General features: G+C 32.3%; 1 protein-coding gene across 1 annotated transcript; it reads left to right on the plus strand.

Moving 5' to 3' along the window:
- Positions 1-11,961: 11,961 nt before the first annotated feature.
- On the plus strand, positions 11,962-12,500 carry LOC129310390 (uncharacterized). Its single transcript, XM_054952211.1, has one exon. The coding sequence runs from the start codon at positions 12,030-12,032 to the stop codon at positions 12,339-12,341; it is 312 nt and encodes a 103-aa protein (XP_054808186.1). The 5' UTR covers positions 11,962-12,029; the 3' UTR covers positions 12,342-12,500.
- The last annotated feature ends 4,836 nt before the right edge of the window (positions 12,501-17,336 follow it).

Below are 17,336 nucleotides of genomic sequence, written 5' to 3' on the forward strand. Positions count from 1 at the left end.
TCTGAATTTTGCTTCCTCAGTGCCCTTGGTGTTAATTATTCATTAGTGAGACCCACATAAATTTTTTAAATATAAAATATAATAGTGGGACTCACTTAATATTTTTTATTATATTTTTGGAGGTTAAAGAGTATAAAATGCCCTCAACTAAACCAAAAAAGTCAAGATCACCCCTAAAATTAAAAAAGGATTACTTATATCCCTCAATTGTTAAGGCTTTCAATTACATTACCCTGACATCATGTGTTAAATTTTTTTTTATAATTTTAAAAAATACCCTTTTCTCTTCTCCCTCTCTCCTCCCCCCTTTCCCTCTCTCGTTCGTTCGTTCGTTCTTGGATTGAAGTAAGTAGAGTAGTGGCAGCAAAGCATCCAACATGTCAATTGCAGTCTTGTTATCGTCATGAATGGTCAGGCTGAAGAGTGCATTAGAAGCATGCTCTTGCAATGGTTTGGTGGAGTTCTAGCACCATTTAACAATGGTAGATTTGAGGGCAAGATCATGAATTATGGTAAAAAAATCAGGTTTGGAGCCATTAGAGAGTTGTGGCATGAAGTTTAAATTTTTACAAGTATAAAAAGAGACTCGATCGAAAGGGTGGCTTGAGCCTTGAGGAGACCTACTAAAAATATAAAAAAAAAACAGTGACCTACTAAAAACATTAAAAAAATTAAATGTGGGCCTACTAAAGGTGAAATTTGTTGTAGACAGCAGATGCAAACACGAACAGCGAGCTTCTAATTGCTTGAGTCATGCCCGGAAGGACATTGTCCTTAAGAATTATTCTGGTACTCCTGGACGGCGGACCGGCAGTTCCCCAGGATTAAACGAGCACTTCTTGCAGTGGAGCAAGGGAACAGAATAGCGGAGACTAAAAATAAGAACAGACCAACAGAAGACAGAGGGAGGAGAGGACGAGAACGCTGGCACACTATTCTGTCCATACCCATGTCTATTTATAGGCCGAGGAAGGAGACACAAACGTTGGGTTATAATTACTGGTTAATGCTTCGGTTATACACACATTAAACAACAAATGTTCATGGATTAATGCTTCAGTTACACGCCTTAAACAGCAAAAACGTGCACGTCCATTAATCCGAAAACGTTCAGCGTTCAATCTGGAGACGTTTGGCAGATAAAACATTAATGCATAGAATTCAGTTTCTAGAAGAGGTTTAATGTCCAAAAATTGCCAAAGCCTCAAGTTCAAATTGAAAACAGCTAAATCAGAGGTTTTTTCAGGTAAGCAAAAATAATTATTTATTTAACCATTTTTGGAAAAATAACCCAGTAAAAGGAACCCAGTGCCTCTTGAACTCACGCGCAAGGGGGGCGAATCGGCTGATTTCAACTGCGATTGCCCTGAGTTGGCCTGTCTCATATACGTGAGGCCACTTCTCTTCCAAGCCCATTTTACTAGCCCACTTCATTCCTTAGTATATATACACTAAGAGATTCCTTTTTTTAGTCAATGTGGGACTTTGACACATACACTTGTGACACACATACAACAATCCCCCACATGTGTCAAAATGATCTATGTTCGTCTGTGTTTATTCACACGGAGGATAATCACTTTGAATTTGGTGTCTGTCGACTTGAATCAAACCTAGACTAATAAAACTTAGCACACAGAAAAGTTGGTGTAACTTTGTTATTGAACCAACAGATCTTGAACGTGTGCTAGAGGTCTTATTAATCGGATTATACCCCCACAGTCTCTACTATTAACAATGGTTTTGCACATTATCGGCCATGCACACGCCTGGTTTTAACAAATGCTCTAGAGATTTTGCCACGATCTCATAGGAGCGGCCCCACTCCACATTTGTATAGGTGTTTTCATCAAGTGTATCTGCAATGAATACACCATCCGTAAGGACTATGAAAACATTAAGAGCTTTCGCTCAGCCTCCGTTCAATGCATTCTAGCACTTTCTCAAGCCATAAGAAGGGACAAATTCAGTGCTAGCAGAACTAACAAGTGACTTATTCTTACCCATTGAACTTTCTTCATGGGATCTCCAATCACAAAGGTCGGGTTGCCATCACCGTTTATTTCAAACAGGCTTAAGTCCCATTCCCCTCGACGTTTCAATAATAAATTTCTTCTTCTAAATCACCATTCAAAAAAGCAGTTTTAACATCTATTTGGTAAACAAAAAGTTTGTAAATTGAAGCCAAAGCAATAAGAACTCTTATAGAAGAGATTCTAGTCACAGGAGAAAATGTGTCAAAATAATCTATATTTTCTTTTTGAGTAAAACCCTTGGCTACAAGCCTTGCTTTATACTTATCAATTGAACCGTTTGAAAAATATTTTTTCTTAAAAATCCATTTACACCTAATAGCCTTAGCTCCTTGGGGCAAATATGATAAAACCCAAGTTTTATTTTTCCTTAAAGAATCAATTTTCATTTCAATTGCTTCTTTCCAAAATTTGGCATCAAGAGAAGAAATAACTTCATAAAAATTTAACGGTTCATCTTGTATTAGATAAGTGCAAAAATCATCTCCAAAACTTGTTTCTTTCCTTTGCCTTTTACTTCTCCTTAAAATCAAATTCTCATTTAAGTTTTGTTCAAACTCTGAATCCTCAACAGGTTTAGAAACATGCTTAATTTTTAAGGGAAAAATATGTTCAAAAAATTCAGCATCCTTAGTCTCTACAATTGTATTTTGGTCTAAAATATCACTTTTTAAAACTAAAAAATGATATGCTGTACTTTGTTCAGCATACCCAATAAACATACAATCAGAAGTTTTAGAACCAATTTTTCTCTTTTTAGGGTTAGGTAATGAAACTTTTGCAAGACACCCCCACACTTTTAAATATTTTAAATTTGGGGTAAACCCTTTCCATAACTCATAAGGTGTTTTCTTTATTTTCTTATGAGGTATCCTATTTTGTAAAAAACATGCAGACAAAATAGCTTCACCCCACAAGTTATCAGGGGCAGAAGAACTCACAAGCAAAGCATTCATCATTTCCTTTTAATGTTCTATTTTTTCTTTCTGCAACCCCATTAGACTCAGGAGAATAGGGAGGTGTTATCTCATGTATAATTCCTTCTTTTTCACGAAAATCATTTAACAAAACATATTCTCTTCCTCTATCCGATCTAACCCTTTTAATTCTTTTATTTAACTAATTCTCAACCTCTGCTTTATATAAAAGAAATTTTTCAAAAGCTTCATCTTTGTTTCTTAACAAGTATACTTTAGTATATCTTGAAAAATCATCAATAAAAGTGATATAATATTTTTTACCACCTCTAGTCATGGTTTGTTTTAAGTCACCTAAATCTGTGTGAATTAAAGATAGTAATTCATATTCTCTTTGATTAGAAAAATGAGGTTTTTTACTTTGTTTAGTTTCTGCACATACTTCACATTTTCCAAAATTATTGTTTTTAATTTCAGAAAGTAGTCCAAGTTGTCACATCCTATTTATATAACCTTTACTAGCGTGACCTAGTCTAGCATGCCACAGATCAAAAGAATCAACCATATAAACAAGCATATACTTAGAAGATTCAGTTTTGTTCATTTCATCAACATTCAAAACAAACAATCCCTGATTACAATACCCTTTGCCTACAAACACATTTTTTTTTGTCATTACAATCTTGTCAGATTCAAATGACACTTTAACCCCAGCTTTCCCTAAAAGAGTAACTGACACTAAGTTAGCTCTAACTTCAGGCACATGCAGAACATCGTTCAGAGCCAGAGTCTTTCCCGATGTGAGCTTTAAGACCACTTTTCCTTTTCCTTGAACTTTAGCAGTTCAGGAATCAGTAAGGTAAACATGGTCTTCCCCTTCCTTTACAGGATTATAAGTAGTGAACATCTCTTGGCTAGCACATATGTGCCTGGTAGCCCCAGAGTCTACCACCCATTTCTTCACATCAGAAATCAAGAGAGCTTGTGACACCACTGCATCAATGATGTCATCATCATTGTCACCATCGCGTTGTACCAAATTTACATTTAGCTTCCGAGGCTTATCACAGTTTGCTCTCTTCTTACACTGTGCTGCATAGTGTCCTGCTTTACCACAGACAAAACAGTCTCCTTTCTTTTTGAAAGAAGGGTTAGAAGCATTAGGTTTGTAATCAGTTTTTCTATTCTTCTTGTCTTTAGTTTTAGAATCATACCTCTTGTTGTGAGGCTTTGTCTCCACCAGGTTGGCTTTGGATGTCATTTCTCTGGTTCGAGCTGCACGTATTGCCTTGCGGTTGGTATCTTCGATGATGATGTGAGTGATCAAGTCAATCAAGGACAGCTGCTTTTGTTTGTGTTTCAACTGCTGTTTGTAGTCAGACCATGATTCTGGCAGCTTCTCAATCAGTATCCCAGCAACAAACTCGTTTGGAAGGTTGATGTTTTCAGCACGAAGCTCCTCCAGCAGCTTATGATATTCATTGATTTGCGCCTTGACATCCTTGTTCTTGGTCATCTCCTATTTGTAGTAGTTGCCCACAATGAATTTTTGTTTGCCGGCATCCTCAGCAGTGTACTTTATCACCAAGGACTCCCATATCTTACAAGCTTCCTTGTAGACACAGTAGACATCGAACAAATCATTAGATAAAGTGCTAATAATAGTGTGTCGGTATACCTTTTTGCATGAGTCCATGCAACTCTTTGGGCTTGATCAGTATCAGCAGGAGGCTCAAATTGAGCAAGAGTAGTGGCCACACCATGCATGTTAAGAACGGTGAAGACACGTTCCTGCCAGCGTTTGAAGTTTTGGCCATCAAAGACTTCTATCTTCGATATGTCCAGGAATGGCCTCGGTAGGGGGACGGCAACAGCGGCAAGGACGAACTAACCTCTAGCCGAACCACTGGGCACACCTTCAAGAGTGACATTCTCAGCACCGTCGGTCGCCATTAGGTTGATTAGTTCTTAAGATTGTTGTACACAGCAGATGCAGATGCGAACAGCGAGCTTCTAATTGCTTGAGTCATGCTCGGAAGGACATTGTCCTTAAAAACTATTCTGGTACACCTGGACGGCGGACTGGCAGTTCCCCAGGATTAAACGAGCACTTCCTACGGCGGAGCAAGGGAACAGAATAGCGGAGACTAAAAATAAGAACAAACGAATAGAAGACAGAAGGAGGAGAGGATGAGAATGCTGGCACACTGTTCTGTCCGCACCCATGTCTATTTATAGGCCAAGGAAGGAGACACAAATGTTGGGTTATAATTACCGGTTAATGCTTCGGTTATACACACATTAAACAATGAACGTTCATGGATTAATGCTTCAATTACACGCCTTAAACAGCAAAAACGCGCACGTCCGTTAATTCAAAAACGTTCAGCATTTGATCTGGAGACGTTTGGCAGACAAAACATTAACGCACAGAATTTGGTTTCCAGAAGAGGTTTAATGTCCAAAAACTGCCAAAGCCTCAAGTTCAAATTGAAAACAGCTAAATCAGGGGTTTTTCGGGTAAGCAAAAATAATTATTTATTTAACCATTTTTGGAAAAATAACCCAGTAAAAGGAACCCAGTGCTTCTTGAACTCGCGCGCAGGGGGGGCGAATCGGCTGATTTCAACTGCGATTGCCCTGAGTTGGCCTGTCTCATGTGCGCGAGGCCACTTCTCTTCCAAGCCCATTTTACTAGTCCACTTCATTCCTTAGTATATATACACTAGGAGATTCCTTCTTTTAGTCAATGTGGGACTTTGACACATATACTTTTGACATACATACAACAAAATTTGATAGAATAGACAGCAAGGTAATAGAATACAAAATATTAGCAGTTAAAAGATATAAATAACCCTTTATTGACTTTAGGGGTAATCTTGACCCTTTCTGCTTAGTTGAGAGACATTTTAGACCCTTAACCCTATAAAAAAAATGGTGTAACCCACTAAAAATATTAAAAAAATTAAATGTGGGCTCCACTAATGGCAAATTTTGACGGAATAGACGGTAAGATGATAAAATCAAAAACCCTAATGATTAAGGGCTATATAAATGACCCTTTTTTGACTTTAAGAGTAATCTTGACTCTTTTAGTTTAATTGAGGGGCATTTTAGTCCCTCAACCCAAAAAAAATATCATTAGAGTCAACATAGGCTAGGCCTTCAATATGCTTGTTGAGATATGATATTAAAAAAATTAATCATTTAATTCTATAATTTTGATTTAGTTATAAGTCAATTTTTAAACATTTATTCATTATTACTCTATTCTTATAATTTTGATTCGATTGTAATTTAATCTTCAAAATTTGATACTTGCAATGTAGTCTCTATAGTTTTAATCATTTAAAGTATTGACCCTTATATTTAAAAAAAAATTATAAAAATTAAACTATTTTTAAATTTTAATCTTTATTATCTTCATAAAGATTGAAAGTTTTAATAATTTAAAATATTAATCCTGAATTATATTGACTATTTTTCTACAGCTGAATTGATACAAATAATATTTGAGGAAGAACACGATACAATTATTAATTAGAATTTGGAAAAATCAGTAAAGATAAAAGAGCACAAATAATTTTTGCGGGCCATGGATTAATGAGAGGGTCTAGATCTAGCCATGGAATGACCAAATGACCAAGGTCACGGCTTGATTTGAATTCGGCACGAGCATTTTGTTCAAACTGCAAATTATACCTTAATTATTTTTATTTTTATTTTAATTGATGGTTTGGCGCGAGCATAAAGATGAATTAAATAATTGTAATGGGCAGAGCTTGGAGCCATCAAGAAATGGGCAGTGGTAAATATTCATTTGAACTATTTTAATCTTTATTTTTTTACCATATTTTAATCTTTATAGTCCTTATAAAGATTAAAAATTTTAATAATTTAAAATATAAATCCTAAATATTAACATAATTTTAATATTTATAATTTTAGTTTAAAAATATAAGGTCAATATTTTAAATGATTAAAATTATTAGGACTGAGTTGCAACAATTAAAGTTTAAAAATTAAGTTATAACTAAGTTAAAATTATAAGAATTAATTTATAACGAGTTAAAATTTAGAGATTGAGGTATAACTAAGTTAAAACTAAAAATTAAATAATTAATTTTTCCTATAATATTTTACCAATTGCTGGGCTTTGAAAACCGTGAGATTGTTTTAGTATAAATTAGTTTTTAGGTCCAATCTTGATAAGTCATGAAAAATAAGCTCAGGTTAGCCCTGACAAAACTTGTTGGACTATAGGTTAGTTTTTGCTACTATACCCAATTGTGATATTCGTATCTAGGGGGATATAATTGAGTTTCTAAGTTGAAGATAGAATTGCTCTATCTGATTGTGATATTTTTGTTATGCTTGATTGTTTGGTTATGTTGAAAATGTTGCTTTGCTTTTTTTTTTTTTGTTTTAATGCAGCTAATTGTAAAGAGAGAATATTTATATTTTGGATGATGATAATTTGCATCTGTATCATTTATATTTTATTTTTTTGTATTTATATTAGTACTTCTATTATTTTAGTTAGAATTTAGATCTTTTTTTATCGCTCACACATATTTTTCTATCAAAGACAATCTTATTTAAGATATAATCATATACTAAATGCTGGCACCCCTTCCAAAGGGGGTTTGAAGATTTGTCCACTATATTGTAAGGAAGTAATCCCTTTTGCTAGATTTTAAATCTTGAGACGGTCCTTTATATAATTCTTTATGATCTTTTAGATTTTATATATGCACTATCACAATTCAAAACTTAAATTTGTAATAAATTATGAAGGTATTTACATTCAACTAGGGACGAATGTAGGGGGCACGGGGGGTGCTCCCCCCCTCCCCAATTTGATTGGTCCTTGAAAAATTTTTAGAATTTTTTTTATTTTACTTGTTAAAAAAGTAAAAATTAATATTAGCACCCCAATATATTTTAAGCATTTCTCATTCCCCCCCCCCAATATGTTCTTTTCTGGATTCGTGCCTGCACTCAACCTTGAACCTTATCAATTAAAGCCTTACATGCTTGAGGGAAATGATCAAGAATTTGAGTACAAGGATTTATGGGCTTTGGTGCCTCAGCCAGCCCATACTGATAGCTCTAGATATCACCCCAAAAAAAAAAAACTATCTATAAATTAAAGGATTTTCATTGGTAAAAGATTGAGTAGAATGTCGTGGTATGAAGCCACTGATTCTCAAATAGGGATGCATTATTATTATGAGTCCTAATGTTGTGGTATAGTTTTCCCGCCTAACATTCTTTTCTTAGTGATCATTAACTATTGATATATTGATAACAAGTTGATTGATGACTATTACAATATGTGTAATGTAAAAATATGCAAATTATACAAAGTATAATTAATGAGTCCTTAAGGTTTGGGGTGAATCATATTATACTTATGAGTATAATTTAAAAAACGAACCAGACTGCCTGTTGAATTGGTTAATTATAGATATAATTAGATTACTGTGAGTGTTAGTGTGTATTATTTTTTAAAAATATTTACTATATTGATAATTATATATCTATAGTTTTCCATGTTAATTATAATGAGTCCTAATAAACTTAATTATGGGATTATATACAAATCAACATTATAAAATGCACATATCAACATCCTTTTTCCCCCCTATAAATTTCATGAAACTCATATTATTGATTAATTTTATGTCAACCAAAACCTAAAATTACCATCACTTTCGTCCCTAGCTAGTTATGTTGGCACAGGTGGGCTAGGGAAAAAAAAAAGTTCCACCTTCCTATACATACAAGAGAAAATGTTAAGCATATTACTCCCTCTGGACCATAATATAACACATTAGTAATTAATTTTTAATTTTAAAAAAATATTAGTTGAAACTTTAATTTCTTAAAAAAAATTCATGTTTTCAACTATACCCTTATTAAATGTCTCATATAAATGTCTTGATAATGAAAATTGAAATTTTAATACATTTTTTAAAAAAATAATGAATTAAATAAGAGTATATAGTTAGAAAAACAATCATAGAATTTATCCAATATTTTATATTTTAGATTAAATAAGACTTTTAAAGATATTTTATATTCATTTCATCCTAAATTATATGGCACTTTTGAAGGAGTTTTTTCATTTCAAAATATAATACACTTTCAGTAGATTAAGGTTTCATTAAATGCTTCAATTTCAATATTAACCTTTCTCTCTCTATAGTTAATTTTCATCACTTCTTTTTTCAATATATTAAATGGTGAGTATTTTTAAAAGTTTATATTTTTATTTTGAAAAAATAAGATTGTTAAGTGTATTTAATAAAATTTATTGATATGTAATATTTTATTTAAAAATATCTTATAATTTAAGGTGGGAGGAGTATTATGGTATGGAGAATATACAAATTAGAGAAACAATTAATGATTGAACTCGATCTGTGATTATGTGAGTTTCCTAGAAGCCGCAAGCATGAGCATTAATTAGCTAGCATGTTGCGGCTGTAGTTATTGAAATTCAAAAGTGATTTGTTGAATAAATAATGATGAACCCATTGACGAAGGATTACGTAAGTGAAAGAATAAAATAAAATAATCAACTCATCTAGTTTTCACAATAACTAGGAGCTGTCAACAACCTAGAGCTCCAGCTTCTGGCTATATCCATGTGCTCATTCTGCCCAACGGTTTAAGACTTTGAGAGCAAGTTTTGTTCATTCCAAAGTGCTGCTACTGACTGTTTATATAGCAGGAGCTGTGAAACCTAATCAATCACATGCACATATATACAGCATCCTTGTTCAAGTTGAAGCAATCAGAGGAAACTCAACCAGCAGGATGACAAAGTTGGTTTACTTAGTGTTGCTTCTCGTGATTGGGGCCATTGCTGGGGCAGAAGCTGATGGCTATGGCGTGTGTGGCAAGTTCAGTCCAGATAGAATGCTCACACATGTTCTTCGTCACTGTTCCAAACCAGCCAGAGACTTGACCGTTCCTGTGTCTCCAAAATGTTGCGAGCCTCTGTCGCAAGTTTCAGAGGAATGCTTCTACGCCATCATCAAATCTGACACGTGGAAATACTCAGGCATCAACCCTAGAATCGCCTTCACCATTCCCAGACGTTGCCACCTCATTCCCCACCATCCCTAGACTACTTACACACGCATCTCATAAACTAGTCACGCACCCAGCTATTGTAATAAGTGTGACTCTGTCCTTACTAAGAGCTCATTATAGAGGCTCATAATAAGATTGTTAAACACGTTTCACTGTAGATTTGGAGTCGACCGAGTGCATGTGTATCGTTCAAACTGTCAAGAATGGCGGATTCGTATGAGTTTGAATTGGTTAATTTGCTACGTTTATGCTTTAATTTAATCTCAAATATATGTAATAAGTTTTATATAAGTAAATTGTTCTTCTCTTGATTATGATAAACCACTTGGTAATTTACACAATTAGCTAGCGTTACTTGTTCGAATTCGATTCACATATCTTTCACTTTGAGATAAACGACTAGCTATATTAAAAAACCAGGTTCGTTTTTGTGGATAGATAAATGAGTTATTGGCCAGCAATGGTTAAAATTATGTGAAAGGTTTAATTCACCGTATAAGATCACAGTTTAAAATTTTTATGGATAAAAATAATCATACGTTAGGAGAACTAATCATGATTTGGCCCGATAATGTTGCAATATAATTTGATAATACTAACAAATAAGTATATTAAAAAATGAATTGAGTTATTTTCACTATCCCAACTTGATAAATTAGCTGATACTCATCATAGGAATAATTGATGTCAACTTATATATATATATATATATATTTAAAAATGTAAAGTTGACATGCATTTGATATATTTTAAGGAGTGAACCAAAGAACCCGTTAAATATTGACCTCCTTTATCAAATTTACTTATCTATTCCAAGAAAAAAATTATGAATTATAATATATATAGCAAACATATATGGGATGGTAAAATTCGACATGACATGATTTTTTTTAAAAAAATAGACATTATTAATTTTTATACATGGTTCAAAATCTATAATTGAATATATCCCATGATTTAACAATTTATTAAGAAGTTATTTCATAATTAAGGTACCTTAGTAGAAGAATAATCTATGCAAACCAATGGTATTTGAATTAAGTACGGAAAATGACTCAATTTCTCCCAATTATATTGAGGTCTCTCAGGGTGAATAGATATATTTGGTCTTCTTTATTAAGTTACAACTATTCATTCAAAAATTGAAAGGAAAAATGTATGAATTTTTTAATTGTATTAATATTAAATAGATCAAAATAGATTATGAAATTTTTTAATTAAGAGGATTTTTCATTTAAATCACGCATCATATTTTTATTAGAGCATAATAAGTAGTTAAAAACTTACACTAATTAATATTCTTCCATGCAAATAAGAGAGATATGACTGTAGCTAGAGAATACGCTTTAATTGTCTCTGGAATATTTCAATCCTATTCTTACATCTTTTTCAATAATTTGATTGAGTGGCTATGCAATTCAAGCACGAGCACGTACCTTATATAATATACTGGATGTACGTACGTTCGCTGAGAAGAAAAATATTGTAATTAATTAGCTATGCATGAGCCCCAGAATTTGACTTCATAAAAGCAGACTCAAAGGCTTTTTTTTTTTTTTATTAATGTCGAATCCATTGACCAAATAAGTCGGTGATAGAATTATTAAATTAATGAACTCATATTGTTTTTAACTTTTATTCATAATAATAGTTATAAAACTCCAGGTTCTGACTATCCATGTGCTAATCATTATATTCTGTGCAAGTCCTGAGAGCTTTTAAACAAACAAAAAGATCTGACAGCTGCAGACAAAATTAAAGAATCCGCGGGCTTGATAACTTGTTTCTCCATGGAAATCAATAAACTTAGATCCCAACTTGCAAAGCCAGAGGATTAAGACTTTGGGAAGAAGGCTCGTTCATTCCAAAGTGCTGCTACTGCCTATATATATAGCAGAAGCTGTGAAACACAATATCAATCACATACACATATATCTTCCTTGTTCGAGCTGAAGAAATTAAATCAGAGAGGATGAAGAAGTTGGTTTACTTGGTGTTACTTCTAGTGATTGTGGCCATGGCTGGGGCAGAAGCTGATGGCTATGGCGTGTGTGGCAAGTTCAGTCCAGATAGAATGCTCACACATGTTCTTCGTCACTGTGCCAAACCAGCCAGAGACTTGACCGTTCCTGTGTCTCCAAAATGCTGCGAGCCTCTGTCGCAAGTTTCAGAGGAATGCTTCTACGCCATCATCAAATCTGAGACGTGGAAATACTCAGGCATCAACTCTAGAATCGCCTTCACCATTCCCAGACGTTGCCACCTCATTCCCCACCACCCCTAGGCTACTTGCACACACCTTATGAACTAGTCACCTAGCAAAAGCACTACTGTAATAAAGTGGGACAATGTCCTTATAAATTATAATAACAAGAGCTCATTATAGTAGCTCATAATAAGGCTGTAAAGCATGCTTCTATAATTAATGTTGATTTATATTCAAGTGCACGTGCAGTTCAAACAGTAAAAATGGTGGATTCGTTGAGTTTGAATTGATTTGTTTATGTTTTAATCTCAAAGATGTATCGCTCAAGTTTTATATAAATAAATTGTTCTCTTAATTATGATGAACCAGTAGCTAGGTTTACCAAATTTTGAATTCCACATCTTTGGCATGAATCTTGCTTTGTTACAAGACAAATTGGGCTCTGTGGTTGGATAAATAAGTTGAGTTATTAATCAAAATTTGGTCAAGTGAAAGGAATACAATTAAGTAAGGTTGAGATTCAAACTTTATGGATAAAAAATGACAAATACCTGCTGCAATTAAGTCCAACAATATTCAAATATGGTATATGCATGGTAATACTCAGTCTATTAAAAAAATAACTTGTTATTGATTATATCATCAATTTGATAAATTAGTTCACGCTTAATAGGATTTCGACTTTTATTCCCCCATATCATATGCATCTTACGCCTTGGATTTCTTCTTTTATAAGGCTCACTATATTCTCATGATGTTTAATATAAGACATTTTGTGTAAAGCATTGATTTTTTTCCCTAGTTAAATATCCTTTAATTACTTTTGATATTCCCTACCTAATTTACTAAATAACTTCCTAGCTAATTAGCTAAACAATCTTCTCTAATTAATGAATTTCATTTAGAATGATTTTGAAAATTTAAAAAAATTTAATGAAATTAATATATAGAATTACTTAATATATCTAAATTTGTTTAATTAATAGTAGGTTTACCAGAGTGAGTACATTTTATGTAGTGAACCGATCTAGAGTTAAATATTTGCCTCCTTTATCAAATTAATTGTCTATTTTAAAATTCAAGAAGAAAATTATGAATATTAATAAATACTTCAAATTCTACGCTTGACTATTTTAACAACTTATTTAGTAATGATTTCATAATTAAGATATCTAATTAAATAATCTATTCGATCGACATAATAATGGTTGAATCACTTGGAGGAAGAGACTAAATTTTTCTTAAACAAAGTCTTAAGATTAATATCTTGAGAGGGATAATATCTATTATCGGTGGAATAATTGAGCCTACTATTTATGTTAAGAAAAACAAAAGTCTTAAGATAAAAAATATCAAGTTAATTAGTAGTCTTCTTTTTGGCCAAAAAAAAAAACAGTAGTCTTCTTTATCGACCAAATATCTATTCCAGAGTTGAAGAAAAAATGCATGAAATTTGTTACGAGTATATTATATAAAAAAATTTAAACTCATATTTTTATGAGGGACTATCAAATTTTAATTCATTTGTGTTGAACTAAGCCGTCCTAGTTGCTAGCTAGCTCAATTATTTTAATGGCTAGAATAATATTTAAAAAGAAAAATGATAATAAAATCTTTTACAATTATATAAATAACAATATAGTCCTTCAAAATACTATAATTTTACTTAAATCTCTAAGAATTTCTATGTCAATAAATTTTAAAGTAAAAAAATTATTTTATCCTTATTAAAAATAACAAGCACCAATCACAACTTTTATTTATTGAATAAAAATTTTTGTCTTGTAAATTGCAAGAATTGAATAAGAAATTACAACTTGTCAAATTTAATTTTTATCTCAAAATAACAAGCTCTAATAATAACTTTCTCTTAAGAAATAATAACTTTTATTTTGTAAATAGTAAGAATTGAATATAAAATTACAACTTGTCAAGAATAATTTTTTGTATTGAAAAACAAGTTCTCAAAATAACAAGCTCCAAACATAATTTTTATTTAAAGAATAACAACTTTTATTCAAAATTTTGCAAAAATTAAATAAGAAAGCACAACTTATCAATAAAGGTAAAATAATATTTTTTATTTAAAATTTATTGACACAAGAGTTCTTAAAGACTTAAATGAAATTATAACATTTCAAAGAATTAGATTGTTATTTATATTTGGAAAAATTTTATTACCATTTTTCCTATTTAAAATGCAAAACAACACTTTATTTCATTTAGCATTAAGATTGAATTTGATAAAGTACATGGCATTGAATGTACCATTATATATAAGGTAAAAATAATAGGAAAAATTGCTAGTAAATATCTTACTGGCATCAAAATTATGTTGGAGGACCAAAGGACCGAGTGTAAGCAAATAGACTTAGAATTTTATGATTATCTATTTGCACTTCGGTCTTTTAGTCCTTCAGCATAATTTTAATTTTAAGGAGGAACTTACTAACAATTTTTTCAAAGTAATATGTCATGCATGAAGCCAAAAATTTGACTTCATATATAAAGGCTGACCCAAAAGTTATTTGTTTAGTGATGCGCACAGCAGAACCCATTGACGAAGGAAGGAGTAGGTGATGGAATAAATTAATCGATTCATATATGATACAAGTTTTCGCAAAAACCACGACCAGTGTGATCACAGCTTAAGATTCCAGCTTCTGTCTATATATATATATATATATATATTATATCCATGGGCTTATCATTTGCAATCCTGGGACTTCAAAAATCATCCAAGATGGTCCTTTATTTGCCACATTGCAAGGAAGTAATCCCTTCTACTAGATTTTAAATCTTAAGATGGTCCTTTATAAAATTATTTACGATCTTTTGGACTTTATATATGCACTATCACAATTCAAAACTTAAATTTGTAATACATTATTTAGGCTTTTACACTTAACCTTGAACCTTATCAATTAAAACCTCACATAATTGAGGAAAATGATCAAGAATTTGAGTGCGAGGGTTCATGGGCTTTAGTGCCTTAGCCAACCCATATTGATAGCTCTAGATATCACCAAAAAAAAAAACCTCTCTATAAATTAAAGGATTTTGATTGGTAAAAAATTGAATAAAATGTTGCAGTATGGAGCCACTGATTCTCAAATAGGGATGCATCATTATTATGAGTCCTAATGTGAGGGATTTTTCCTCTTAATCTTTTGAGATCGGCTTCTTTTAAAGTTATATTCTTAACACAACTTTTTTAAGTAATCATTAACTATTGATATATTGATAACAAGTTGATTGATGACTATTACAATATGTGTAATGTAAATGAATGCAAGTTATAAAAAGTATAATTAATGAGCCCTTAATGTTTGGGGTGAGTCATATTATGAATACTTATGAGTATAGTTTGGAAGATGAATTGGACTGCCTATTGAATCGGCAAATTATAGATGTAATTAGATTACTGTAAGTGTTAGTGTGTATTATTCTTTAAACTATTTATTATATTGATAATTATATATCTATAGGTTTCCGTGTTAATTATAATGAGTCCTAATAAATTTAATTGTGGGATTATATACAAATCAACATTATAGAATGCACAGATCAACATCCTTTTTTTCCCTTATAAATTTCGTGGAATACATATTATTGATAGTACAACCAAAACCTAAAATTACCATCACTTTCGTCCTTAGTTATGTTGGCACAGGAGGACTAGGGAAAGAAAAACAAGTTTCGCCTTCCTATACATACAAGAGAAAATGTTAAGCATATTACTCCCTCTGGGCCACAATATAGCACATTGGCAATTAATTTTCAATTCTAAAAAAATATTACTTAAAATTTTAATTTCTTTAAAAATTTACATATTTCCAATTATACCCTTCTTAAATGTCTTATATAAATGTCTTGATAATAACAATTGAAATTTTAATGTATATTTTTTTAAAAATAATAAATCAAATAGGAATATATAATTAGAAAAACAATCATAAAATTTATTTAATATTTTATATTTTAGATTAAATAAGATTTCTAAAGATGTGTTAGATTATGGTATGGAGAATATACAAATTAGAGAAACAATTAATGATTGGACTCAATCTGTGATTATGTGAGTTTCCCTAGAAGCCGCAAGCATGAGCATTAATTAGCTAGCATGTTGCGGCTGTAGTTATTGAAATTCAAAAGTGATTTGTTGAATATATAATAATGAACCCATTGACGACGAAGGATTACGTAAGTGAAAGAATAAAATAAAATAATCAACTCATCTAGTTTTCACAATAACGAGGAGCTGTCAACAACCTAGAGCTCCAGCTTCTGGCTATATCCATGTGCTCATTCTGCCTAACGGTTTAAGACTTTGAGAGCAAGGTTTGTTCATTCCAAAGTGCTGCTACTGACTATTTATATGGCAGAAGCTATGAAACCTAATCAATCACATACACTTATATATAGCATCCTCGTTCAAGTTGAAGCAATCAGGGGAAAGTCAACCAGCAGGATGAAGAAGTTGGTTTACTTGGTGTTGCTTCTCGTGATTGTGGCCATTGCTGGGGCAAAAGCTGATGGCTATGGCGTGTGTGGCAAGTTCAGTCCAGATAGAATGCTCACACATGTTCTTCGTCACTGTGCCAAACCAGCCAGAGACTTGACCGTTCCTGTGTCTCCAAAATGCTGCGAGCCTCTGTCGCAAGTTTCAGAGGAATGCTTCTACGCCATCATCAAATCTGACATGTGGAAATACTCAGGCATCAATCCTAGAATCGCCTTCACCATTCCCAGACGTTGCCACCTCATTCCCCACCATCCCTAGACCACTTGCATGCTCCTCATGAACAAGTCACACACCTCTCTTGCTACTGTAATAAGTGTGACTGTGTCCTTAATAAGAGCTCATTATGGTAGCTCATCATATGAAGTTTGTTGAAATTGCTTTCGTGTTGATTTAGAGTGAAGTAAATGTGTAGTTCAAACTCGGAAAAGTGATGGATTCCTTGAGCTTGGATTGGTTTCTTTATCTTTAACTCAAAGATGTATTAAGTATATATATATATATATATGTATGTATGTATGTATAATTAAATAATTTTTTCATCTATTAAT

This window comes from Prosopis cineraria, unplaced genomic scaffold (genome assembly GCF_029017545.1).
Source record: "Prosopis cineraria cultivar Desert tree isolate PC_DT_omini unplaced genomic scaffold, ASM2901754v1 PC5, whole genome shotgun sequence".
NCBI classification, from domain to species: Eukaryota; Viridiplantae; Streptophyta; class Magnoliopsida; order Fabales; family Fabaceae; genus Prosopis; species Prosopis cineraria.